The following is a 27,210-nucleotide window of genomic DNA, read 5'->3' as shown; positions in this document are numbered from 1 at the left end:
ACACATACATATACAGTCACATACATATTCCTATATAGACACAGACACACACACATATTTATACACACATATACAAACATAGATAGACACACACACAAATACATATACAGTCACACACACATTTATATATAGACAAATACAAACACACACATACTCATAGATAGACAGACACACACACACACACACACATATATATATATATATATATATATATATATACAGACACACATAGGCACCTATAAACACACAAACTCAAACCACATACACACACACACACATAGACACACACTCAATGGTATTGGTAGATATATACTCATGAAGAATTTACCCAAATGAAACAAAACTTTTATTAAACACAATTTTACTGTCAATAAATAATATGCTATATTGTACATATGTAAACATCATTGAGTTTATATACAATGTTCAAAACAAATGAGAGAATTCATAATTATAAATATTCATAAACATATAATACTGTGTATGTTTTTATGGGTATGTTCTAAACACAGAGAACAACAGTGTATCTAAATTGTGATTTTAAATACATTTAAGCAAACATTATGAATTGCATACAACTAAAGAAATGCTTTAGTCACTAAAACTGTTACCTAGATATTTAAATATAGAATAACATGATAATACATACAAAAGGTATTTTAGTGTGTCATTTATCAATAAAATAAAGTTACAGATCATATACATTTATATATCTGACAGTTTTTCCCAAAAAATAGAAAATAGACAAAAAAGGCAGAGATTCTGGTTTAAGAGACAGTAAACACATAGGCCTCTATTTATCAAGCTGTCAACCGCAAATACGCTGGAATTCCGCAGCGTATATGTGGCGAGCCTGATTCGCCATAGTTATCAAACCCTACAGACCGGCAAAAGTAGAATTTAGTGACTTAACATACTACTCAGTCAGACACAGATCGATACTTACATCACTACAGATATTCCGAATGCAAGTTCGGCACAATCTGACTACTTTTGGTAGTTATCAAAAAACTAGCAGGTACGCTCGCCACTATTCCGGCCCAGCGTACCTGGTTTTCAATCTGCCACCCTGGAGGTGGCGGATGCCATAGGAATCAATGGGAGTCTGAAAGCAGCGAAAGCTCATGTTTGCTGCTGCCCGATATCCCATTGATTCCTATAGTAATGTCTACACCTAACACCCTAACATGTACCCTGAGTCTAAACACCCCTAATCTGCCCCCCTACACCACCGCCACCTAAATTATATTTATTAACCCCTAATCTGCCCCCCCTACACCGACGCCAGCTACATTATACTTATAACCCCTAAATCTAAATCTAACTCTAACCCTAACACCCCCTAACTTAAATATAATTTAAATAAATCTAAATAAAATTCCTATAATTAACTAAATTATTCCTATTTAAAACTAAATACTTACCTGTAAAATAAACCCTAAGATAGCTACAATATAACTAATAGTTACATTGTAGCTATCTTAGGGTTTATTTTTATTTTACAGGCAACTTTGTATTTATTTTAACTAGGTACAATAGTTATTAAATAGTTATTAACTATTTAATAACTACCTAGTTAAAAGAAATACAAATTTACCTGTAAAATAAATCGTAACCTAAGTTACAATTACACCTAACAATACACTATAATTAAATTAATTAAATAAATTAACTACAATTAAATACAATTAATTAAAATTAAATAAAATTAACTAAAGTAACAAAAAAACCAAATTACAGAAAATAATAAAATAATTACAAGATTTTTAAACTAATTACACCTAATCTAATCCCCTTAATAAAATAGAAAAGCCCCCCAAAATAATAAAAAATCCCTACCCTATACTAAATTACAAATAGCCCTTAAAAGCACTTTTTGTGGGGCATTTTCCCAAAGTAATCAGCTCTATTACCTGTAAAAAAATAACAATTCCCCCCCAACATTAAAACCCACCACCCACACACCCAACCCTACTCTAAAACCCACCCAATACCCCCTTAATAAAACCTAACACTAACCCCTTGAAGATCACCGTACCTTGAGACGTCTTCCCCCAACCAGGCCTAAGTCCTCAACGAATCCGGGCGAAGTCTTCATCCAACCGGGCAGAAGAGGTCCTCCAGACGGGCATCTTCTATCTTCATCCATCCGACGAGGAGTGGCTCCATCTTGAAGACATCCGACGCGGAGCATCCATCCAGACCGACGACTACCCGACAAATGACGGTTCCTTTAAATGACATCATCCAAGATGGCGTCCCTTGAATTCTGATTGGCTGATATAATTCTATCAGCCAATCAGAATTAAGGTAGGAAAAATCCTATTGGCTGATGCAATCAGCCAATAGGATTGAAGTTCAATACTATTGGCTGATCCAATCAGCCAATAGGATTGAGCTCGCATTCTATTGGCTGTTCCAATCAGCCAATAGAATGCAAGCTCAATCCTATTGGCTGATTGCATCAGCCGATAGGATTTTTCCTACCCTAATTCCAATTGGCTGATAGAATTCTATCAGCCAATCAGAATTCAAGGGATGCCATCTTGGATGACATCATTTAAAGGAACCGTCATTCGTCGGGTAGTCGTCAGTCTGGATGGATGCTCCGCATCGGATGTCTTCAAGATGGAGCCGCTCCTCGTCGGATGGATGAAGATAGAAGATGCCGCCTGGATGAAGACTTCTGCCCATCTGGAGGACCTCTTCTGCCTGGTTGGATGAAGACTTCGCCCGGATTCGTTGAGGACTTAGGCCCGGTTGGGTGAAGACGTCTCAAGGTAGGGTGATCTTCAAGGGGTTAGTGTTAGGTTTTATTAATGGGGGATTGGTTGGGTTTTAGAGTAGGATTGGGTGTGTGGGTGGTGGGTTTTAATGTTGGGGGGGAATTGTTATTTTTTTTTACAGGTAATAGAGCTGATTACTTTGGGGCAATGCCCCGCAAAAAGCCCTTTTAAGGGCTATTTGTAATTTAGTATAGGGTAGGGATTTTTATTATTTTGGGGGGCTTTTTATTATATAAGGGGGATTAGATTAGGTGTAATTAGTTTAAAAATCTTGTAATTATTTTATTATTTTCTGTAATTTAGTTTTTTTTTTTGTACTTTAGTTAATTTTATTTAATTTTAATTAATTGTATTTAATTGTAGTTAATTTATTTAATTAATTTAATTATAGTGTAGTGTTAAGTGTAATTGTAACTTAGGTTAGGATTTATTTCACAGGTACATTTGTATTTATTTTAGCTAGGTAGTTATTAAATAGTTACTAACTATTTAAAAACTATTGTACCTAGTTAAAATAAATATAAAGTTGCCTGTAAAATATAACTAATATAACTAAGTTAGGGGGTATAAGGGTTAGACTTAGATTTAGGGGTTAATATGTTTATTATAGTGGTGGCGGTATAGGGGCGGCAGATTAGGGGTTAATAGGTATAATGTAGGTGGTGGGCTCCGTGAGCGGCGGTTTAGGGGTTAATACATTTATTAGAGTTGCGGCTGGGTCTGGGAGCAGCAGTTTAGGGGTTAAACACTTTAATAGAGTTGCGGTGGGCTCTGGGAGCGGCGGTTTAGGGGTTAATAACTTTATTTAGATGTGGCGGGGTCCTGGAGTGGTTGTTTAGGGGGTAAAACAGTATAGTATAGTGTGGGTGCTTAGTGACAGGGTAGCAAGAAAGCTGCGAATAAGCCGAAGAGCGGCGAGATCGATGACTGTTAGTTAACAACAGTCCACTGCTCATCAATCTGTACTTGGTGCACGGCTTTTTGACAGCTTTCTTGATAACTTTGGCGAACGTAATTAGGTCCACGGCAGCGATGTTAGGCGATCTTAGGCAAGCGTATTGGTGCTGTTGAATGCAAGAAAGCCGACGGCTTGATAACTAGAGGCCATAATTAAAAGACAGTTTTGATGTCTTGCTGCCCCAAAACATATGAGCCAAGTCTAAACCGTACTATTAAGCAAATGTTTTTTTTTTTTTTGTTTGCTTCAATTTTTTTTTAATAGCCAAATGCTACTCACCTGTTGCCTTATCTTGATGAGCCCATCTGGGCTTCAGTTTCCAGACAATAAGACTAGCCTTTGTCATTAAATGAGTATAAAGGCAATCGTTTTGCAGTTCTTATTTGTTAAAGCCAATTAGGGAAATATATGTAACAGGGTTAGCCTCAATAAGTCAGTATGTCCGTGAGGGACAGGAAGCAGAACCAATAAGATAATGTTGCAAGTGTTTCACTAGTGCCTTGTAGTGGAGAGGAAAGGGAAAAGAAGTGGAGAGTATGGAATAGGAAGTTGGGGAAGAGGTTAACCAAGCACGCATGGACAATGTAGTATGTGCCTGCCCACAAGAATGTTATTTTGGCACTTTGGGGGTTTGTTGATATTCTATAGTTTGATAAATATTGGCATTTTAACAGCTGCTGATGAGCCGTTTTCTATGTCGAATTTATCACAATCAGTCATTTTCATTATCACCAGTACTTTTGTTCATAATTATTGTTTAACTACATATTTACGGGGATATTTTTCACTTATTAAATAATATAAACCACCCACACAACACTTTCAACTAATTACTTAGTACCCCAAAAAGTTTTCAGATGCAACATTGTTTTTTTGCATGGGAAAAGCACATTTAAATGATCTCTGCCATTATTGGAAGTTAAACCTTTAAAGACCAGCGACATACCCAGGGTACGTCATGGTCATTAAGGGATTAAGAAGCAATATCAACAAAAAGATAAAAACACCACCTGCTCAGTCAATTTAAGTTAAAATATTAATAATAAGCACTTTTTAATAAAACAATTGGCAAATCCATAACCTACAAATTTCACATCTCTGCTGTAACCATAATGCCCCAGTTCAAATCCCTTCAATCTCTATGGTTTTGGAGCCAAAAGGTTAATTGCACACATAATCTATTACCATCACTACACACTGAAATAAAATTGCTAAACCCACAATATTGCCATTTTGTTTGTTGCTAATCCTACGCATTTGTGTTTTGGATTACAAAATCAAGGGATTAACAAAGCAGATAACAAATTTGAAAGTTGTTTCTGAGAGGTAATTATTTTGAGCTTATAGGACATTAATAGCAAAAGCATTTTGGGATTTTCAACACTGGAAAAAGCCAATGACAATAAGGAGTAATTATCCACTGAAAACATGCTTGGTTAGAACATCTTGCAGGGTTTTGCTACTGCAGAGCAATCTAGGAATAAACCTTTTTGAAAAGCTTTCAATGGTCTAAAAAAAAAGTGTACAGTGCAGACGTATTCATTAGGGCCATAATACTTTTAGGGTCCACAAAAATGTTTAATATCTTAAAAAATAAAAAAAATAAAAACTATTGTAAAGAAAATATTTTAATGTATTTTAGATTATAACTTACTGATTTAATTACTAATTATAACCTTCTCCTGTCCTGAAGCTCGGGGGCGGGGCTTCTGTTCTCTCACTGTCTGTCAGCTTCAGATCATGGAGTGAGGTTCATGGTGGAGGGTCAATCTGTTATACAAGTGGGGACAGTATCCCCTGGTGCCCTTTATCAATGCCAATTAAATAATGGTACACAAAGAGCCCACTTTAGTCTCAGCGCAATTTACTTCGGTCAATAAGCAAGAAACATACTTCAACTGTGTTGCGCTGTTTCAAGACAAATATAATTCAGCATAGATTATTATTATTGTCATACTAATGCAGTTGTAAATTATAATTTTAGTAGATTTTTCTTTCATGGAAAAAAAGGATCCATGAAAGCAAAATACCTCGGACACATGAGAGTCATAATACAGCCATGACTGTGTAGCATACATCTGGGTGAAACAAACTGCAGCATACCTGAGTATGCAGTACTGTATGTACTCTAGCCTCTCTATAGGGCAAATCGGAAGAAAATTTATATTGAATATAAAGCATAATTTTATTGTGATTACTTAAACATTTTATGAGGGATTTCTCTGGGAGTTTAAAGAGATAATAGTCTGTAAAATTGGTTTATCCTTAATGTGTTTCTTGTGATTTGTTATACCAACTGCAGAGTATAAAATGTATGTGAAATTTCTCGTTTAGCTTTATTTCTGTATGTGAAATTACTACATGTTGAACCTACAACCTAATCAAATGGGCTGAGCTTACATAGAGAGCATGCATCCATGTCGTATCTTTCTCAATATACACAAATACCTTCTTAGCTTCTGTCTGTATACAAAATAGCCAATACTTACAATAAGTCATTTAAAATAAACATTTTAGCACCCATCTCACCCACCTCCTACTGAGAATGTGTGTTTTTTCTACGGCTTCTTGTTTATAATACTTGTTGTTTATAATATTTAGTCTGCTAGTGTACTAGTAGTGATCAAACAGTGTCCTACATATCATGACCCAGCTATTTAGTATAGCTAAGGAGATGTAAGAGATATATAAGTGGTAGAAGCTTCAGTCAGAAGTGTAGAAAAACATACAATAAATACATTTTTACATTAATAGTTTTTATGCCCAGAATGGAGGAATTTTGGCTGCAGCTCATACGCTTCTCTTTGAATAGATGGTCTCTTGATATATCCTGTTTGCAGCCTCCCTCCTTCGGGGTCTAGGCTCAATGATGGTCTTGCAGAAATCCCTGCAGCTAAATGGGGGAAATAGCTAGGAATACTAGATACAGCGTAGGTGCCCCCGGACCTTATGCAAGCCAGTATCTGTCAAGAAAAGGTGTGATGCAATAGGTTATAAAACTTCTTAATATTAGATTATAACAGTGAGGTTTTGAAAGGACTTAAAGTTTAGGAACCGGCCCACGTTTGGTTCAGCACCATGGATAGCACTTGCAGATTGGTGGCTACATTTAGTCCCTAATCAGCAAGCACTATTCAGGGTGCTGAACCTAAAATGGGGCGGCTCCTAAGCTTTCATTCCTGCTTTTCAAATAAAGATACCAAGAGATCGAAAAAGATGGATAATAGGAGTAAATTAGAAAGTTGCTTAAAATTGCATGTTCTATCTGAATCATGAAATGAAAAATTTGGGTTTAGTATCCCTTTAAAGGGACATGCAACCCCAAATTATTCATTCATGATTCTGATAGAGCATGCATCTTGAAATAACTTTCCTATTTACTTCTATTATAAAAAATATCTTTATTCTCTTGGTATTCTTTCTTGAAATGCAAGAAAGTAAGCTCAGGAGCGTGCACGCACGTGCCTGCAGCACTATGTAGCATCATTTTTGCAAGAATGTTATGCATTTCCAAGAGCACTAGCTGACAGCACTATTTCCTGCCATTTAGTGCTCCAGACAACTATCTAGGTATCTCTTCAACAAATAATACCATGAGATTGAAGCACATTTGATTATAGAAGTAAATTGGAACCTTTCTTTAAATTGCTTGCTCTGTCTGAATCACAATATAAAGATTTTGGGCTGCACGTCCCATTTAGTATTGTGTGTTATTGTGTATTTATTGTTAAATATTGAGACAATGGTGTTTGAATGTGATTAGTGTCAAGAGAAAATATTGTCTGTTTAATTATTGGATATATAAGGTTCATATAAGCACTACAAGCAGACTTAGGGGCCGATTTATCAAGAGCTGATAGGCCCCTGATGCCCCTGTTTCCGCGCGAGCCCTCAGGCTCGCTGGAAACAGCCGTTATGAAGCAGCGGTCTTAAGACCTGCTCTAAGGCTGCGGACATCAATCGGCCCGATCTCATACGAACGGGCTGATTGACACCCCCTGCTAGTGGCCGATTGGCCGCAAATCTGCAGGGGGTGGCATTGCACAAGCAGTTCTTGTGAACTGCTAGTGCAATGATAAATGCCGACAGCTGAGCGGAACAAGACGGACAGACCTATGATAAATTGGTCCCTATTAATAAACATATAAGATACTTACTCCAAAAAGTAACCCCAGTATTAAACCAGCAGCGAGAACAGCAACTAGTCCAATCAGGATAATGCTCCAAAACGAGACTGAAAGACAAGTTGTAAGTATATTTAAATATGTATCTACATTCTAAACAGGAAATGCTGCAGGAGAGATTTTACCTTAAAGTTACAGTAAAGTTAAAATTACATTTTCATGATTTAGATAGAATATAGAATTTTAAAGGGACATAAAACCCAATTTTTTTTTCTTTCATGACTCGGATAGAACATACAGTTTTAAACAATTTTCCAATTTACTTCTATTATCTAGTTTTTTTGTCTTCTTGTTATCCATTGTTGAAAAGTAGGATGGTAAGTTCAGGAGTGTGCACGTGCCTCCAGGACTATATGGCAGCAGTTTTGCAACAATGTTACACATTAGTAAGAGCACTAGATGGCAGCACTATTTCCTGTCATGTAGTACTAATGTTATACATTATCAAGAGTATTAGATGGCAGCACTATTTCCTGTCATGTAGTACTAATGTTATACATTAACAAGAGCACTAGATGGCAGCACTATTTCCTGTCATGTAGTACTAATGTTATACATTAGCAAGAGCACTAGATGGCAGCACTATTTCCTGTCATGTAGTACTAATGTTATACATTAGCAAGAGCACTAGATGGCAGCACTATTTCCTGTAATGCAGTAGTAATGATATACATTAGCAAGAGCACTAGAGGGCAGCACTATTTCCTGTCATGTAGTACTAATGTTATACATTAGCAAGAGCACTAGAGGCCAGCACTATTTCCTGTCATGTAGTACTAATGTTATACATTAGCAAGAGCACTAGTTGGCAGCACTATTTCCTGTCATGTAGTACTAATGTTATACATCAGCAAGAGCACTAGAGGGCAGCACTATTTCCTGTCATGTTGTACTAATGTTATACATTAGCAAGATCACTAGAGTGCAGCACTATTTCCTGTCATGAAGTACTAATGTTATACATTAGCAAAAGCACTAGAGGGCAGCACTATTTCCTGTCATGTAGTGCTAATGTTATACATTAGCAAGATCACTAGATGGCAGCACTATTTCCTGTCATGTAGTACTAATGTTATACATTAGCAAGAGCACTAGATGGCAGCACTATTTCCTGTCATGTAGTACTAATGTTATACATTAGAAAGAGCACTAGATGGCAGCACTATTTCCTGTCATGTAGTACTAATGTTATACATTAGCAAGATCACTAGAGTGCAGCACTATTTCCTGCCATGTAGTACTAATGTTATACATTAGCAAGAGCACTAGAGGGCAGCACTATTTCCTGTCATGTAGTGCTAATGTTATACATTAGCAAGAGCACTAGATGGCAGCACTATTTCCTGTCATGTAGTTTTATTGTTATACATTAGCAAGAGCACTAGATAACAGCACTATTTCCTGTCATGTAGTACTAATGTTTTTTTTTTTTTTTTTAATATTTATTTTGAAACCCAAACAGTGTACAATCAATAACATCAAACCTTTTCTGCCTCACAGGGCAAGGTCAAACATAATGCAGAATAGAAACATAATATAGTACAAGACATATATACTTTGCCACGTTTGATTCATCATCTCAAAAAGAGCAAAACTTGTACACCGAGCTGGGAATTTTCCTGTTTTCCATATTTCGGAAGAAAAGAAAAGAGAAGAGAGAGAGAAAAAAAGGAGAGAAAAAAGAAGAAGGAAAAAGAAAAAAAAAAAAAAAAAGGAGAAAAGAAAATTAATTGAAAAATTAATCTTCTCGCTTCACCCCCTGTCTCTTGACCAGAATTAATATTTAGATTTCTGTACTATTGGAAATCCATGTATGTGGAAAGAGATTTAGTATGACCATTTCATCGAAGCTTACTGAAGATGTAAAGGGCACTAAAATCTGTTTTTGTATAGGCCTGGGAAAGGAGTTAATAATGGGGTACCAGCTTAGTAGGAACTTTTTAATTCTAACTTCAGAGGCCTCTTGTAAATGATATGATTCAAAAATAATTTGATCTTGAATGGCATGCACTATCTCAGATAGAACCGGCCCTTTTTTTTCTTTCCATTTTTTAAAAATGCTTTGTCTGACAGCTAATATGGAGATATTTAGGGAACAGGTCCAATGCTAGTCCACACTTGTTGCTGGAACAACCAGCAGGATAATGTCCCGAAACGTGAGAGAGATTGTAACACCATGTAAATTATTAAACCAATACATAAATTTCAGCCAGAGCTGATTTATTTTAGGACAAGCCCATAGCATATGTAATAAGTCCGCTTCCCTATACATACATCTAGGGCAAAGAGCTGATCTAGATGGATAGAATCGTGCTAATTTAGCTGGATAGAGATAAAAATTGTTTATTAATTTCATATGGGATTCTTTCCAAGTTGAGGGGACTTTACAATTTTCCAGAGATTTAAAGCTTTGTATAATTCTCTCAGGCTCTGTATCTCCAATTAACCTACTCCAGTGATCGCTGATTCTGCTGCGGAAACCCTGCGTTTGTTTAGAAAGCATTATGTCATACATTAGTGAAATCGAGGTGACTCCTGCCACAATTTTCTGTATTAAATCTCTGATATCGGACCATGCAACCGATAAGGGGAACCTCCAATCTTGTGATACAATAAAATGACGTACCTGAAAGAACGCAAATAGATCCGATCTTGGTAGTTGAAAAAGGGAAAACAAGGTTTCACCTTCTAATACTTTCTCATCTATGCCAATTAATTGCAAGATTTTATTTAACCCTTTTTCAGCCCAATTTTTAAAAGTTTTCTGACGTAGACCGGGAAGGAAAAGCGGATTACCCCTGATTGGGAGAAACTCCGAGATTGAAAAATCAATTTCCAAAAATCTACAAAAATTATGCCATGCCAAAACTATATTTTTGATTGTAATTAGTGAGGCAACATTGGACGGCAGTTGACCTAATTTACAATGCAAAACCGCAGGTAATGCGAAAGGGTAAATCAGCAAAGACTCCTGTGTTAGAGAGGCAAATGTATTTGTATTTGCCAACCAATCAATGGCAATTTTTACCATCGCTGCAATATTATAAAGATTGAAATTGGGCAATGATAGGCCAGCAGCCCGTGATTTCTGCATTAATCTGGCCGATGAAATACGAGGTTTTTTATTTTGCCAAATAAATTTGGAGACAGAGGAATAAAAACTTCTACAATCCCTATTTGTTATAAACAGGGGCAAGTTTTGTATAGGGTAGAGAAGACGAGGAAATATGATAGTTTTGATTAGATTTACTCTGGCAGTGAGAGAGATCGGGAAAGACGTCCATAGTTTCAGATCTAATTTGATTTTTTGAAATAATGAAACATAATTATCTGTATACCAAAATTTAGGGTTTTTATGAAGCATTAGACCCAGATATTTAATAGAATCTACCACTTTAAACGGATTACCCAGGTAGTTTGTAGCTATATTCCCAATATACATTAATTCACTTTTTTCTGTATTTACTTTGTAACCTGAGAAAGAGCTAAATTCCTCCAATATCTGTCTCAGAATTGGAATGACTTGTTGTGTGTTTTTTAGAAAAATTAAAATATCATCAGCGTATAATAATGTAGTTAGACATAGAGAACCCATTGTGATCCCTGCTAGACTATTTCTTAGTCTTATCGCTAATGGTTCTAATGCTACGTTGAAAAGCAGGGGAGACAACGGACATCCTTGCCTAGTGCCTCGCTGCAGAATTATTTTAGGCGAGATCATTCCGTTTACCAATATATATGAAATTGGCTTCGCATAGATTCTATATATAAATTGCAAGAAGTTTCCCTGTATCCCGAATTTTCGGAGTGAGGTAAAAAGATGTTCCCATACAATAGAATCAAACGCTTTAACAGCGTCCAGGGTAAGGACTGCCCTGTCTTTATACATATCTGTACTGGGTTTTGGCTCCATATTCCACGCATAATCTATCAACGTGATTAGTTTACGAATGTTTTTAGAGGAATTCCTTTTGAGCATGAAGCCTGTCTGATCTTCATGTATAAGTTTCTGTAAAGCGAGAGAGAAACGATTAGCTATGATTGAGGCTAGGATCTTATAATCACAATTTAAAACAGATATCGGCCTGTACGATCCTGGATCCTCTGGATCCTTACCCTTTTTTAATATCAGCGTAACGTTGGCCATAGAGAAATAGGATGATATGGGGATATCTGAACTATAATAATCATTGAAAAGTTTTTCTAGAACTGGTACCAGATCGTCTTTGAGACATTTATAATATTCCGCGGGCAGTCCATCTGGACCAGGCGCTTTATTAGATTTCAGTTTATCAATGGCTTTACTAATTTCTGATCTAGTTATTTGTTCATTTAGCAATATTAATTCATCCGACTGGATCCTAGGTACTACAATCTTAGACCAGAACCCCTCTTGTGCTTCAGGATTAATTTTAACTGAAGAGTATAAATCTTGATAATATGAAGCAAAAACCCCACATATTTCTGCGGTCTCAAAATATCTAGCCTTATTCTTTTTGATGACTGGTATTATGTTCTTTCTTTTTCTGATTTTAGTAAGTTTAGCCAAATATTTGGCAGAGGAACCATGAAAGCCCTTATAATGTCTATTTATTCTTATCTCCTCAATTTGGGCTTGTTCTTTAAGAAAAAGATCTCTTTCCTTTCTGATAAGAAAATAATCATCCCAGTTCTTTTGTGATGGAGTATTCTGTACTAAAATAAAAGCCTGCTTCACTCTCTCAGCCAAGGTGACCTCGCGTAATTTAATCTTTTTCCGACGTATATTAAGGTAGGCTATAATGTCCCCTCTTAGGACCGTTTTAGAGGCCTCCCAAAGAATTTCAACATTATTTACAGATTCCCTATTATTGGAAACCTATTCCAGCCATTTAGCTTGTAGCCACAAACGAAACCTAGGATTAGAGCATAGATATCTGGGAAAACCAAATGCTGGTCTCTGACTTCTGTCTTCTTTACCTGGTAAAAAAGTTAATTCAATTATTGCATGATCCGATATCAAGATTTCCCCTATCGTCGCATTAGATTGCCGAGCAGATAATGACTCAGAGATCAAGAATAGGTCAATCCTTGAGAAAGTTCTATGACCTTTAGATTCACAGGAGAATGTCACAATATCGGGATTTTGCATCCTCCAAATATCTAATAGTTTTAGTTTATGGCAAAGTCTCTGAAAATGTTTTGCACTTTGCCTATTACTTACTATATTTTTACTTGAGAATCTGTCAATTAAAGGATCCAACGTCATATTGAAGTCTCCACATAGAATTAGGTTGTTCCCAATAAGAGGGAACAACATCTTCTGAATATTATCCCAGAAACTAGGTGAAAATTTATTGGGCGCATAAATACTACATATTATAAATTTTATGTTTTTTATCATTATATGCAATAAAATAAATCTGGCCTCACTATCAATCTCAGTTTTTATAATCTTATAGTCTAATTGTTTATGTAGGAGTATTGCAACTCCACATTTTTTATTGGAGCCATTAGTAGAGATTACTTCCCCAACCCATTTCATCTTGAGTTTAACTGCTTCTGATGCCCTAAGGTGTGTTTCTTGCAGACAGACCATATCAGGGTGTCTCTGGGCTAATGTTCTAAGAATCAATTTACGTTTCATGGGTGAACTAATGCCTCCCACGTTCCAGGAGAACATCCTAATTTCTACTGTCATTTCTCTACTGTCATTTCTTAGAAGGGATCAGAATCACGAAAAGGGGAGGGGACAAAGTAGGGAGAAGGGGGGAAGCGAGAAAAAAAAAAAAAAAAAAAAAAGGAGCAAGAGAAAAATAAAACACAAATCCATTGACATTTTAGATATGATTTTAGATATGACATTTTAAACAATACACATCGATATCATAATATTATCCTATTTCCTTTAAAAATTTAATTACCTCAGATGTTTCACTAAAGACCTGCCTCTCACCATTCTTGTTAATTACAATTCTTGCCGGGTAGCTCAGCCAAGCATTGATACCTTTGTTTATTAATTGCGTGCAATACGGGGCCATAACTTTTCTTCTGGCTGATGTTTCACTGGAAAAATCTTGAAACAACATGATTTTGTTGTTCCCTATGAGTAATGGTTCTTTTCTCTTTTTATAGTGACTGAGGATCTCAATTTTATCCTGAAATCTCAGGAGTTTGAGGATGACCATTCTTGGTCTGGTAGGCTCACTGGTGTTAGATTTCTTAGGTCCCACTCTATGGACTCTCTCTATTACTAGTGGTATCATTTGTGTGGGTATGCCCAGAGCCTGTGGCAGAGTGGTTGATGCAAATCCCATAAGGTCCTCAAACTCCGGAGACTCTGTTAGGCCTATGATTCTAATATTATTGCGCCTGGATCGATCTTCGAGATCCTCCAGACGCAATTGGATACTTTTTATTTTAGACTCATGCTCTTGTAGGACAGTGTGTTGTAAATTTGCCTGATCTTCCAATGTGGATATCCTATCTTCGGCTTCAGAGAGCCTTACTGCAAAATGTTTCATTTCTGATGAGAGTGTCCCTATGTCATCTGAAATGGCACCTAGTTCTGTTTTTATAGAATCAAATTGAGGTGTAAACAAAACTACTAGCTGATTTGTAAGAGCCTGAGTATCAATTGTTAAGGCTGAGATTTCAGTTATATTTTCTGTACTATTATCTGCCAGTTTGGCCTTTTTATCTTTTACTTTGGCTGGCATTTTAGGGGAATTAACTTTGGTTTGTGTAACAAATTTTTCCATTTATGTTGTGAAGAGAGAGTGAGAAAATCCGAAAACAATGTGTTAAAGAGAAGGAAAAAGCAATCGTGTAGTGAGGGGGAAGGGACGAAAAAAGGTAAGGGAAGAGCAAAAAGAGGAAGAAGGAGTGTCAAAACAAATTAAATATCCAAGAGGACCTTGCTAAGGGTTTCTAGTGAAGGACAGTGAAAAACAGTGATGAGTGTATAAGATGGGAATTCTTGATTGACAATCTAAGAGGTGTATCCTGTTAAGCAGAGAGTGAAAGTGTAAGTGAACTTGGTGTTTTAAAGTGAATTCAGAGGAAAATGACTAATAACACCAGTTAACTTAGTTAATTCCCTGAGGTAAGCCTATCCAGCTTGTGCTACCTAATGACAGTGGGCCTAGCCACTGTAATATAGGGGTGCTTCAACTCTAGATACTTATGAATACAGATTATTCTGATACTCTAAATGTACCATATCTATAATAACAAATTTTAAGCAATCTTTTTCCCAATGCAAGAATTTATCTGACTTCCCAACTATTTTCAGACAAAATCACTTGAGCTGAACACTTCCTAAAAAGCTTATATAACACCTACATTAAGCCTGATGTATTAAAATTACTAAGCTGAAGCATGTAAATAGTATCTGAACCAACGTAATTTTCAACCCAGTTTACATATATGATCTGAAAACCAACAAAATATACAGAAGGGAAAAACACATAGTATTATAACTTATTACTTCAAATTTGTATTTCTCTATCACAGAATATCCGGGTTCACACTGTCTAGAGGCCTCGTGCTTAACTACTACTGTATCCTTTAGTAGCCGCCGGCCACCAAAACTTAAATGATTTTAACTTGTGCCTATTCTTGTGCAATAAAGTAGGCAATAGATGTAATGAAAATTTTAGTCAGTTCTTTACCCAATGTGTAAAGTATATCTGACTCGCCTGCTTTATTATGTATAAATTGTTTAGGCCAGATAAGTCGTGGCGCTTTTATACGGCCAATAATGGGCCAATTATAACGATATTTCTAGATTGTAATACACAGATAACATTTTATCAGATACAGACTCCTACCCCCATTGCATATAAGATTGAAAAACTGCGTAAGACAACATGAGGAATAACAGAGAATACTATATCTTATTACTCCAAATTATATGGCTGTTTACATTGCCATTATCCTTTCAGTGAACATGATTTAGCACAGAGTCACTAATACAGTTCTTTTCTTTCCTTTTATCTTCCTTTACCAGCCAGACAAAAATTATAACGTAACTGGTAATTATATAGCTTGACCAGTCTGCTTGAATTAATATTAACCCAGTTGTGAATGTTATGTAATAGAGAAAAACTATGTTCGTTGCAAAAGAGACGAGCCTTACAAGGGGCTTAACAAACAAAAAGTATACTTGCGGCAGGAATAGTCCGTTTGGTTACTTCGCTAACGATACTGATCCACTCGATAGATGCAGTGGGGCTATCTGCCCTTCCCTTCACGGCCACCGGTTATGTCCCAAGATGCCATTTCAGCAGTAGTTACTGCTGCATCCAACTCCAAAACTCCAACTCCAAAACTTTTGGGATACAATTCGGGGTCTCCTGGGGCCTCCTAACCGCACACCGCGGATCTCCGGGACCCGATACTGCTCACCCGATCCAATCTCCAGCCGGGGCACCCACACTGTGCGGCAACAGGTTATCCACCACCTTCCGGCTCCTCACACACAGAGAGCAACTACAGATCACTCCACCGCCACTCCAACCTTGGTCCTCCTCCGCTCAGGAAAGGCCCGCTTGGGCTGAAAGGGTTAGGCGTCACAATGTGCTGGTAAGTAGTTTGACTGTCCCCAGCATCGCTCATGAACCGGGAACCAGGCCCGGGAATTTAGGTGGGGGGAACGTATAACCAGGGGTACTACAACCAGGGTAGTACACAGGGGCTCCCACTCACAGGTACTTGTTGAGGTGATAGTCGCTGAATCAAAGACTTAGAAATAAAAAGATGCGGTAAAACCGCTGACCTATTTGGCCTTAGAGCGTTCCTTCTTCGGCAAGATCACACTTGCCAGGGCTCCTCAATACCACAGCAGTCTGGGGCTATGGAGCAAGCGAGTTGGGAGTGATGTTAGGTGTCGAGCTACACGCCGACATGAAACATGCTGCCACCAGTCTCCACCCATACAGGAAACGCCCGCGTGTGAAGTAGTATCTACGTCCTGTAGTACTAATGTTATACATTAGCAAGAGCACTAGATGGCAGCACTATTTCCTGTCATGTAGTGCTAATGTTATACATTAGCAAGAGCACTAGATGGCAGCACTATTTCCTGTCATGTAGTACTAATGTTATACATAAGCAAGAGCACTAGATGGCAGCACTATTTCCTGTCATGTAGTACTAATGTTATACATTAGCAAGAGCACTAGATGGCAGCACTATTTCCTGTCATGTAGTACTAATGTTATACAATAACAAGAGCTCTAGATGACAACACTATTTCTTGTCATGTAGTACTAATGTTATACATTAGCAAGAGCACTAGATGGCAGCACTATTTCCTGTCATGTAGTACTAATGTTATACATTAACAAGAGCACTAGATGGCAGCACTATTTCCTGTCATGTAGTAATAATGTTATACATTAGCAAGAGCACTAGATGGCAGCACTATTTCCTGTCATGTAGCACTAATGTTATACATTAGCAAGAGCACTAGATGGCAGCACTATTTCCTGTCATGTAGTACTAATGTTATACATTAGCAAGAGCACTAGATGGCAGCACTATTTCCTGTCATGTAGTACTAATGTTATACATTAGCAAGAGCACTAGATGGCAGCACTATTTCCTGTAACGTAGTACTAATGTTATACAGTAGCAAGCGCACTAGATGGCAGTACTATTTCCTGTCATGTAGTACTAATGTTATACATTAGCAAGAGCACTAGATGGCAGCACTATTTCCTGCCATGTAGTGCTAATGTTATACATTAGCAAGAGCACTAGATGGCAGCACTAGTTCCTGTCATGTAGTACTAATGTTATACATTAGCAAGAGCACTAGAGGGCAGCACTATTTCCTGTCATTTAGTACTAATGTTATACATTAGCAAGAGCACTAGATGGCAGCATTATTTCATGTCATGTAGTACTAATGTTATACATTAGCAAGAGCACTAGAGGGCAGCACTATTTCCTGTCATGTAGTACTAATGTTATACATTAACAAGAGCACTAGATGGCAGCACTATTTCCTGTCATGTAGTACTAATGTTATACATTAGCAAGAGCACTAGATGGCAGCACTATTTCCTGTCATGTAGTACTAATGTTACACATTAGCAAGGGCACTATTTGGTACCACTATATCCTGTCATGTAGTGCTTCAGGCACGTGCATGTTACCTATCGAAGTATATTTTCAAATGTGATAATAGAAGTAAATTGGTCTCTTTTTTTAAAATTGTATTCTCTATCTGAAAAATGATAGAAAACATTTGGGTCTCATGTCCCTTTAAACAACATTTCAAAGTACTGCTATTATCAGACTTGCTTTGTTCTCTTTGTATCCTTTGCTGAAGGCTAAATTTAGGTGGGCTCATAAGAATATATAACATTGCTGAAACAATGTTGCAAAACACTGCTACAGATCTACAGAGACATGAACGCTCTTCAGCTCCTATGAGCCTACCTAGGTTTACATTTCATCAAAAGATACCAAGAGAATGAATCAAATGTGATAATATAAGCAAATTAGAATTTTGTTTAAAATATAGTTATAATAAATATGCTGCATATTGGATAATGATAAAGAGCTTTTGGACACTTATAATGAGCTAGCTGAGCATATCTTATTACCTGCTGATTGGTCAGAATTGGTGGTGTTTGTGGTACTCTGTGTTACAGTGCTGCCCCCTTCAGATAATCCTGGAAATAAAATAATACACATTAAGCTTTGCATCCCAAAATAATAGAGTATTGGTGTTTATATGTATTTGTCTTAAATCAATGCCACTGTAATTAGTGAACATTGAACATCGAAGGATTTTCCTTTAAAGGGACACTCGAGTCAAAATTAAACTTTTATGATTCAGATAGTGCAGCAATTTTAAAGAACTTTCCAATTTACTTCCATTAACAAAGTGTGCACAGTCTTTTTATATTTAAACTTTTTGAGTCACCAGCTCCTACTGAGCATGTGCAAGAATTCACAGAATAAACATGTATGTATTTGTGATTGGCTAATGGCTGTCACATGGTACGTGTATGCATTTGTGATTGGCTGATGGCTGTCACATGGTACAGGGGGAGTGGAAATAGACATAACTTTTAAAATTGTCAGAAAAAAATCTACTACTCATTTGAATCTTAGACTAAGTGCTATTGCATTGTCTTGTTATCTTGCATTTGTTGATTATGCAAATCTACTGTGTTGGCTGGTCCTTTAATTAAAATTTAAAAAACAATATATATCACTTACCAGTGCTTCTTGTTACAGCATTTCCATTGGTACTGGATTCAGTTGCCATAGACGTAGAAATCTCAGAGGAAAGTGTAGTAGTAGAGACAGTGCCAGTGGAAGCTATAATGGTAGTTTCCGCAGTACCGGATGATGCAGTGGAGGTTCCATTTGTACTACCTGTTCCTGCTACTGTGATAACTCCAGAAGAAGTAGCTACTATCGTAGAGTCTTCAGTAACAGAAACAGTTGTTATTCCTATAGAAGAAGTTATTGAAGTAATATTATTGGTTGATTTAGTAGTTGATCCTGTAGTAGCTGTTCCCATAGTAGTTGCAGTTACCGTAGAGGTTACATTTGTACTACCTGTTGCTGATCCTATTGTAACTCCAGAAGAAGTACCTATTATTGTAGAGTCTTCAGTAACAGAAACTTGAGTTGTTAATTCTATAGAAGAAGCTATTAAAGTAATATTATTGGTTGGTTCAGTAGTTGATCCTGTAGTAGCTGTTCCCATAGAAGTTGCAGCAGAGGTTCCATTTTTACTACCTGTTGCTGCTCCTATGATAACTCCAGAAGAAGTACCTATGATTGTAGAGTCTTCAGTAACAGAAACAGTTGTTATTCCTATAGTAGAAGCTATTGAAGTAATATTATTGGTTGATACAGTAGTTGATCCTGTAGTAGCTGTTCCCATAGTAGTTGCAGCAGAGCTTCCATTTGTAATACCTGTTGCTGCTCCTGTGATAGCTTCAGAAGATGTAGCTACTATCGTAGAGTCTTCAGTAACAGAAACAGTTGTTTTTCCTATTGAAGAAGCTATTGAAGTAATATTTTTGATTGATTCAGTAGTTGATCCTGTAGTTGCTGTTCCCATATTAGTTACAGTTGCAGTGGAGGTACCATTTATACTACCCGTGGCTGCTCCTGTTGGAGTAGCTACTATTGTAGAGTATTCTGTAGCACTAACTATAGTTGATACTCCTACAGTGGAAGATATTGCAGTAATGGCACTAATAGTATTGTTTGATTCAGAAGTTGATCCTGAAGTAACTGTTACCTCAGTTATATTACTGTTACCTAATATAGTAGTGTTTTCAATAGTACTGGCTCCTGTAGTAGTGACTATTGTAGAAGTTTCTATAGTAGCAACTCCAATAGTATTAGGTCCTAGAGTAGTTGTATCTATAGCAGTTCCATTAGAGACTCCTGCAGCAATAGTGGCTTCAGTGATGGCTCCTATTATATTGGATACTCCAGTATTGACTCCAGTTGTTTTAACTGCTGCTGTTGTGATTTTGACAGTAGTGGTTTCTGTTATAAGTGTGGATTCATTAGCAGTGATTAGACTAGTAGCAGATGTTTGATTAGTTGTTCCTATAGTAGCAGATGTAGTTGCAGTGGATCCAGCTGTTGCTGCTGATGAAGTAACGACTCCAGTACTTGAGTCCATTATTTTAGTATTTTCAGTGATTGCAGCTGTTGCAGTGATACCAGTAGTAGCAGCAGCTTCATTAGTGGATACTGTAGTAGTGACTGCAGTCATAAGGACTCCAGCTGTTGAAGATGTTAGGTTTGATACTTTACTAGAAGTGGAATCTACAGTACTAGTAAATTCTGCATTAGTACCTACAGTAATAGTAACTGTCACACCTTCAGAAGTACTGGCTTTAGCAGTTGTAATGTCTTCTGTAGTGGTTATAGCTGTGGAAGTGGTACTAGTAGTAGTGGCAGCAGTAGCTGCTGCTATTGTGGTGGCATCAGTAGTACTGACTTTAGCACTGGCAATGTCACTGGCAGTGACTACTGTAGTAGTTTCTGTAGTATAGGTATTAGTGCTTGCAGTAATAGTGGTTGATTCACTAGTGACTCTATTTGCAGTGGTTGTGGTTCCAGTAGTAGCACCAGTTTCAGAAGTGGGGCTTATACTGGTAGCCACATCAGTGGTGGCTCCCATACTAGTGGACCCTGCAGAGCTTTTCACTCCAGTAGTAGAAACTGTTTCAGATGTTGCTCCTGTTATAGTAGATTTAGATGTAGTAGTGCCAGTTGTTGAGGTATCAGCATTAGTGATATCAGAAGTAGTGGCTGTGACTGGTATAGTTGTTACTACTGAAGTATATGTAGCTGTTTTAGTGACTTGTGAAGTGGTGTCTGTTTTAGTAGTGGTCCCACTAACTCCCATAGTGGCTACTGCAGATGTGTCTTTGGTTATTGTGGCTTGGTTAGTGATAGCTGTTGATGCAGTTATAACTTCCATAGTAGTTTTTTCAGCTGTGGATCCTGTAATAGTTGTTTGAACAGTATTTGATGCTATATTAGTTGTTCCTATAGTGGGTGTTACAGTGGTTACAGTAGAAGTGGCTTTTTCAGTAGTGAGTCTAGTAGTAGAGGACTTAGCGGCTACTGTGGAGGCGTCTGTAATAGAGGTTGCTGTATTAGTGCTTGAAGAAGTAATTGCTGATTCACTAGTGACTACATTTGCAGTGGTTGGGGTTGCAGTGGTAGCACCAGTTTCAGAAGTGGCATTTATACTGGTACTGGCATCAGTGGTGGCTCCTATACTAGTGGACTCTGTAGAACTTTTTGATGCAGTAGTAGATGGAGTTTTAGTAGTTGCTTCTGTTGCAGAAGATTCTGTTATAGCAGTGCCAGTTGTTGAGGCTTCTGCGGTAGATGCTGTAGTAGCAGTGTCTGTTATAGTTGTGGCTTTAGCTTCACTCGTAGTAGCTCCTGTAGTTACAGTAGTTGTTTCTGCAGTGCTGGCATTGGCGGTTTTGGCAATGGAGAATCCTGTAGTAGTGGTTTCTGCAGAATTTGATGCTATACTAGTGGTTCCTGCAGTGGATACTACAGCTGTGGCTGTAGTAGTGGCACTAGTAGTAGTGGTTGTTTCAGTATTGACTGCAGTAGTAGTGGCTTCACTCATAGTAGCTCCTGTAGTTGCAGTAGTTGTTTCTGCAGTGCTGGCTTTGGCAGTTGTTGCAGTGGTGAATCCAGTAGTAGTTGTTTCAGCAGAATTTGAAGCTGTACTAGTGGTTCCTGTAGTGGATATCACAGCCGTGGCTACATTGGAAGTGGCTTTTTTAGAAGTAAGTTCAGTAGTAGGGGGTTTAGGAGCTACTGTAGAGGCTGTTGTACTGGCTGCAACTGAAGTAGTGGCACTAGTAGTAGTGGTTGCTTCAATATTGACTGTAGTGGTATTGGTTGTAGTAGTAGAACTAGTAGTAGTGGTTGCTTCAATATTGACTGCAGTATTAGTGGTTTCACTAGTAGTAGCTCCTGTAGTTACACTAGTTGTTTCTGCAGTGCTGGCTTTGGCAGTTGCGGCAGTGGTGAATCCTGTAGTAGTTGTTTCAGCAGAATTTGAAGCTGTATTAGTGGTTCCTGTAGTGGATATTACAGCTGTGGCTACAGTGGTAGTGGCTTCTTTAGAAGTGAGTTCAGTAGTAGAGGGTTCAGGAGCTACAGTAGAGGCTATTGTACTGGCTGCAGCTGTAGTAGTGGCACTAGTAGTTGTTTCTGCAGTGCTGGCTGTGGCAGTTGTGGCAGTGGAGAATCCTGTTGTAGTTGTTTCTGCAGAATTTGATGCTGTACTAGTGGTTCCTTTAGTGGATACTACAGTTGTGGCTGTAGTAGTGGCACTAGTAGCAGTGTTTGTTTCAGTATTGACTGCAGTAGTAGTGGTTGCACTAGTAGTAGCTCCTGTAGTTGCAGTAGTTGTTTCAGCGATTCTGGCTGTGGCAGTTGTAGCAGTGGTGAATCCTGTAGTAGTTGTTTCTACAGAATGTAATGCTGTACTAGTGGTTCCTGCAGTGGATACTACAGCTGTGGCTGCAGTAGTGGCACTAGTGGCAGTGTTTGCTTCAGTATTGACTGCAGTAGTGGTTGCACTAGTAGTAGCTCCTGTAGTTGCAGTAGTTGTTTCAGCAGTGCTGGCTGTGGCAGTTGTAGCAGTGGTGAATCCTGTAGTAGTTGTTTCTAAAGAATGTAATGCTGTACTAGTGGTTCCTGCAGTGGATACTACAGCTGTGGCTGCAGTAGTGGCACTAGTAGCAGTGTTTGCTTCATTATTGACTGCAGTAGTAGTGGTTGCACTAGTAGTAGCTCCTGTAGTTGCAGTAGTTGTTTCAGTGGTGCTGGCTGTGGCAGTTGTAGCAGTGGTGAATCCTGTAGTAGTTGTTTCTAAAGAATGTAATGCTGTACTATTGGTTCCTGCAGTGGATACTACAGCTGTGGCTGCAGTAGTGGCACTAGTAGCAGTGTTTGCTTCAGTATTGACTGCAGTAGTAGTGGTTGCACTAGTAGTAGCTCCTGTAGTTGCAGTAGTTGTTTCAGTGGTGCTGGCTGTGGCAGTTGTAGCAGTGGTGAATCCTGTAGTAGTTGTTTCAGCAGAATTTGAAGCTGTACTAGTGGTTCCTGTAGTGGATATCACAGCCGTGGCTACATTGGTAGTGGCTTTTTTAGAAGTAAGTTCAGTAGTAGGGGGTTTAGGAGCTACTGTAGAGGCTGTTGTACTGGCTGCAACTGAAGTAGTGGCACTAGTAGTAGTGGTTTCTTCAATATTGACTGTAGTGGTATTGGTTGTAGTAGTAGAACTAGTAGTAGTGGTTGCTTCAATATTGACTGCAGTATTAGTGGTTTCACTAGTAGTAGCTCCTGTAGTTACACTAGTTGTTTCTGCAGTGCTGGCTTTGGCAGTTGTGGCAGTGGTGAATCCTGTAGTAGTTGTTTCAGCAGAATTTGAAGCTGTATTAGTGGTTCCTGTAGTGGATATTACAGCTGTGGCTACAGTGGTAGTGGCTGCTTTAGAAGTGAGTTCAGTAGTAGAGGATTCAGGAGCTACAGTAGAGGCTATTGTACTGTCTGCAGCTGTAGTAGTGGCACTAGTAGTTGTTTCTGCAGTGCTGGCTGTGGCAGTTGTGGCAGTGGTGAATCCTGTAGTAGTTGTTTCAGCAGAATTTGAAGCTGTATTAGTGGTTCCTGTAGTGGATATTACAGCTGTGGCTACAGTGGTAGTGGCTTCTTTAGAAGTGAGTTCAGTAGTAGAGGGTTCAGGAGCTACAGTAGAGGCTATTGTACTGTCTGCAGCTGTAGTAGTGGCACTAGTAGTTGTTTCTGCAGTGCTGGCTGTGGCAGTTGTGGCAGTGGAGAATCCTGTTGTAGTTGTTTCTGCAGAATTTGATGCTGTACTAGTGGTTCCTTTAGTGGATACTACAGTTGTGGCTGTAGTAGTGGCACTAGTAGCAGTGTTTGTTTCAGTATTAACTGCAGTAGTAGTGGTTGCACTAGTAGTAGCTCCTGTAGTTACACTAGTTGTTTCAGAGGTGCTGGATGTGGCAGTTGTGGCAGTGGAGAATCCTGTAGTAGTTGTTTCTGCAGAATTTGATGCTGTACTAGTGGTTTCTTTAGTGGATACTACAGTTGTGGCTGTAATAGTGGCACTAGTGTTTGTTTCAGTATTGACTGCAGTAGTAGTGGTTGCACTAGTGGTAGCTCCTGTAGTTGCAGTAGTTGTTTCAGCGATGCTGGCTGTGGCAGTTGTAGCAGTGGTGAATCCTGTAGTAGTTGTTTCTAAAGAATGTAATGCTGTACTAGTGGTTCCTGCAGTGGATACTACAGCTGTGGCTGCAGTAGTGGCACTAGTAGCAGTGTTTACTTCAGTATTGACTGCAGTAGTGGTTGCACTAGTAGTAGCTCCTGTAGTTGCAGTAGTTGTTTCAGCAGTGCTGGCTGTGGCAGTTGTAGCAGTGGTGAATCCTGTAGTAGTTGTTTCTAAAGAATGTAATGCTGTACTATTGGTTCCTGCAGTGGATACTACAGCTGTGGCTGCAGTAGTGGCACTAGTAGCAGTGTTTGCTTCAGTATTGACTGCAGTAGTAGTGGTTGCACTAGTAGTAGCTCCTGTAGTTGCAGTAGTTGTTTCAGTGGCGCTGGCTGTGGCAGTTGTAGCAGTGGTGAATCCTGTAGTAGTTGTTTTTACAGAATGTAATGCTGTACTAGTGGTTCCTGCAGTGGCTACAGTGGTAGTGGCTTCTTTAGAAGTGAGTTCAGTAGTAGAGGGTTCAGGAGCTACAGTAGAGGTTAGTGTACTGGCTGCAGCAGTTTGTCTACTAGTTGTAGTGGTTTCATCAGAAATAGGTGTTGTAGTTGTAGTACCTGTAGTTTCTTCAACAGTGCTGGATGCTGAAATTGTACCTCCTGTATTAGTTATTCCCACAGAACTAGATGCTGCAGTAGTGTGTGTTACAGCTGTAGTTACAGTAGTAGTGGCATCTGGAGTTGATGTTCCTGTTGTAAGGTATTTTGTACTTGTGGCAACAGGGGTAGTTGCATCCGAAGTAGTCTCTGCTACGGTTGTCACTTGAGTTGAATTGGCATCTGATAGATTTGCTCCTATAACATTAGGAAATAGTTTAAGTATCAGTAGAATCACACTAGGACATTTTTATGCATAATAACAAAACAAATGACTGCCAGAAGAGATTATTTGCAGTCTAACACCCACCTTGCAATTTCCAATCCATTCCTGGGGACTATTTGTTGCAACAGGTTGAATAAGCCTTCATGTTCTATCACAGTCAGTCCATTTTCAGCACTTTTTTATGACTTAAAGGGACATGAAACACAATTTTTTCTTTCATGATTTAGATAGAATATGCAATTTTAAACAACTTTCCATTGTACTTCTATTATCAAATTTGCTTTGTTCATATTTTAGTCTTTGATGAAGAGATACCTAGGTAGGTAGCATGCACGTGTCTGAAGCGATACCTGGCAGGAAATAGTGCTGCCATCTAGTGGTCTTGCTGATGTATAGCATTAGTACTACATGACAAGAAATAGTGCTGCCATCTAGTGCTCTTGCTAATGTATAACATTAGTACTACATGACAGGAAATAGTGCTGCCATCTAGTGCTCTTGCTAATGTATAACATTAGTACTGCATGACAGGAAATAGTGCTGCCCTCTAGTGCTCTTGCTAATGTATAACATTAGTACTACATAACAGGAAATAGTACTGCCATCTAGTGCTCTTGCTAATGTATAACATTAGTACTACATGACAGGAAATAGTGCTGCCATCTAGTGCTCTTGTTAATGTATAACATTAGTACTACATGACAGGAAATAGTGCTGCCATCTGGTGCTCTTGCTAATGTGTAACATTAGCACTGCATGACAGGAAATAGTGATGCCATCTACTGCTCTTGCTAATGTATAACATTAGTACTACATGACAGGAAATAGTGCTGCCATCTGGTGCTCTTGCTAATGTGTAACATTAGCACTGCATGACAGGAAATAGTGATGCCATCTAGTGCTCTTGCTAATGTATAACATTAGTACTACATGACAGGAAATAGTGCTGCCATCTAGTGCTCTTGCTAATGTATAACATTAGTACTACATGACAGGAAATAGTTCTGTCATCTAGTGATCTTGCTAATGTATAACATTAGTACTACATGACAGGAAATAGTGCTGCCATCTAGTGCTCTTGCTAATGTATAGCATTAGTACTACATGACAAGAAATAGTGCTGCCATCTAGTGCTCTTGCTAATGTATAACATTAGTACTACATGACAGGAAATAGTGCTGCCATCTAGTGCTCTTGCTAATGTATAACATTAGTACTGCATGACAGGAAATAGTGCTGCCCTCTAGTGCTCTTGCTAATGTATAACATTAGTACTACATAACAGGAAATAGTACTGCCATCTAGTGCTCTTGCTAATGTATAACATTAGTACTACATGACAGGAAATAGTGCTGCCATCTAGTGCTCTTGTTAATGTATAACATTAGTACTACATGACAGGAAATAGTGCTGCCATCTGGTGCTCTTGCTAATGTGTAACATTAGCACTGCATGACAGGAAATAGTGATGCCATCTACTGCTCTTGCTAATGTATAACATTAGTACTACATGACAGGAAATAGTGCTGCCATCTGGTGCTCTTGCTAATGTGTAACATTAGCACTGCATGACAGGAAATAGTGATGCCATCTAGTGCTCTTGCTAATGTATAACATTAGTACTACATGACAGGAAATAGTGCTGCCACCTAGTGCTCTTGC

General features: G+C 38.3%; 1 protein-coding gene across 1 annotated transcript in view; it reads right to left on the bottom strand.

Moving 5' to 3' along the window:
* Nucleotides 1-3,189: 3,189 nt before the first annotated feature.
* Nucleotides 3,190-27,210, bottom strand: part of LOC128667141 (mucin-22-like) — a 43,265-nt gene continuing 19,244 nt past the window's right edge. Inside the window, exons 2-5 of the mRNA XM_053722061.1 lie at nucleotides 19,146-25,520; nucleotides 18,524-18,592; nucleotides 7,902-7,978; nucleotides 3,190-6,707 (exon numbers count right to left, since the gene is read on the bottom strand). Coding sequence (XP_053578036.1) covers nucleotides 6,492-6,707; nucleotides 7,902-7,978; nucleotides 18,524-18,592; nucleotides 19,146-25,520 — 6,737 coding nt within the window. The 3' untranslated portion in view covers nucleotides 3,190-6,491. The remainder of the gene's footprint in view (nucleotides 6,708-7,901; nucleotides 7,979-18,523; nucleotides 18,593-19,145; nucleotides 25,521-27,210) is intronic.

Source organism: Bombina bombina, chromosome 7 (genome assembly GCF_027579735.1).
Source record: "Bombina bombina isolate aBomBom1 chromosome 7, aBomBom1.pri, whole genome shotgun sequence".
Taxonomy (NCBI): Eukaryota; Metazoa; Chordata; class Amphibia; order Anura; family Bombinatoridae; genus Bombina; species Bombina bombina.
This window is presented reverse-complemented; position numbering and strand designations above follow the sequence as displayed.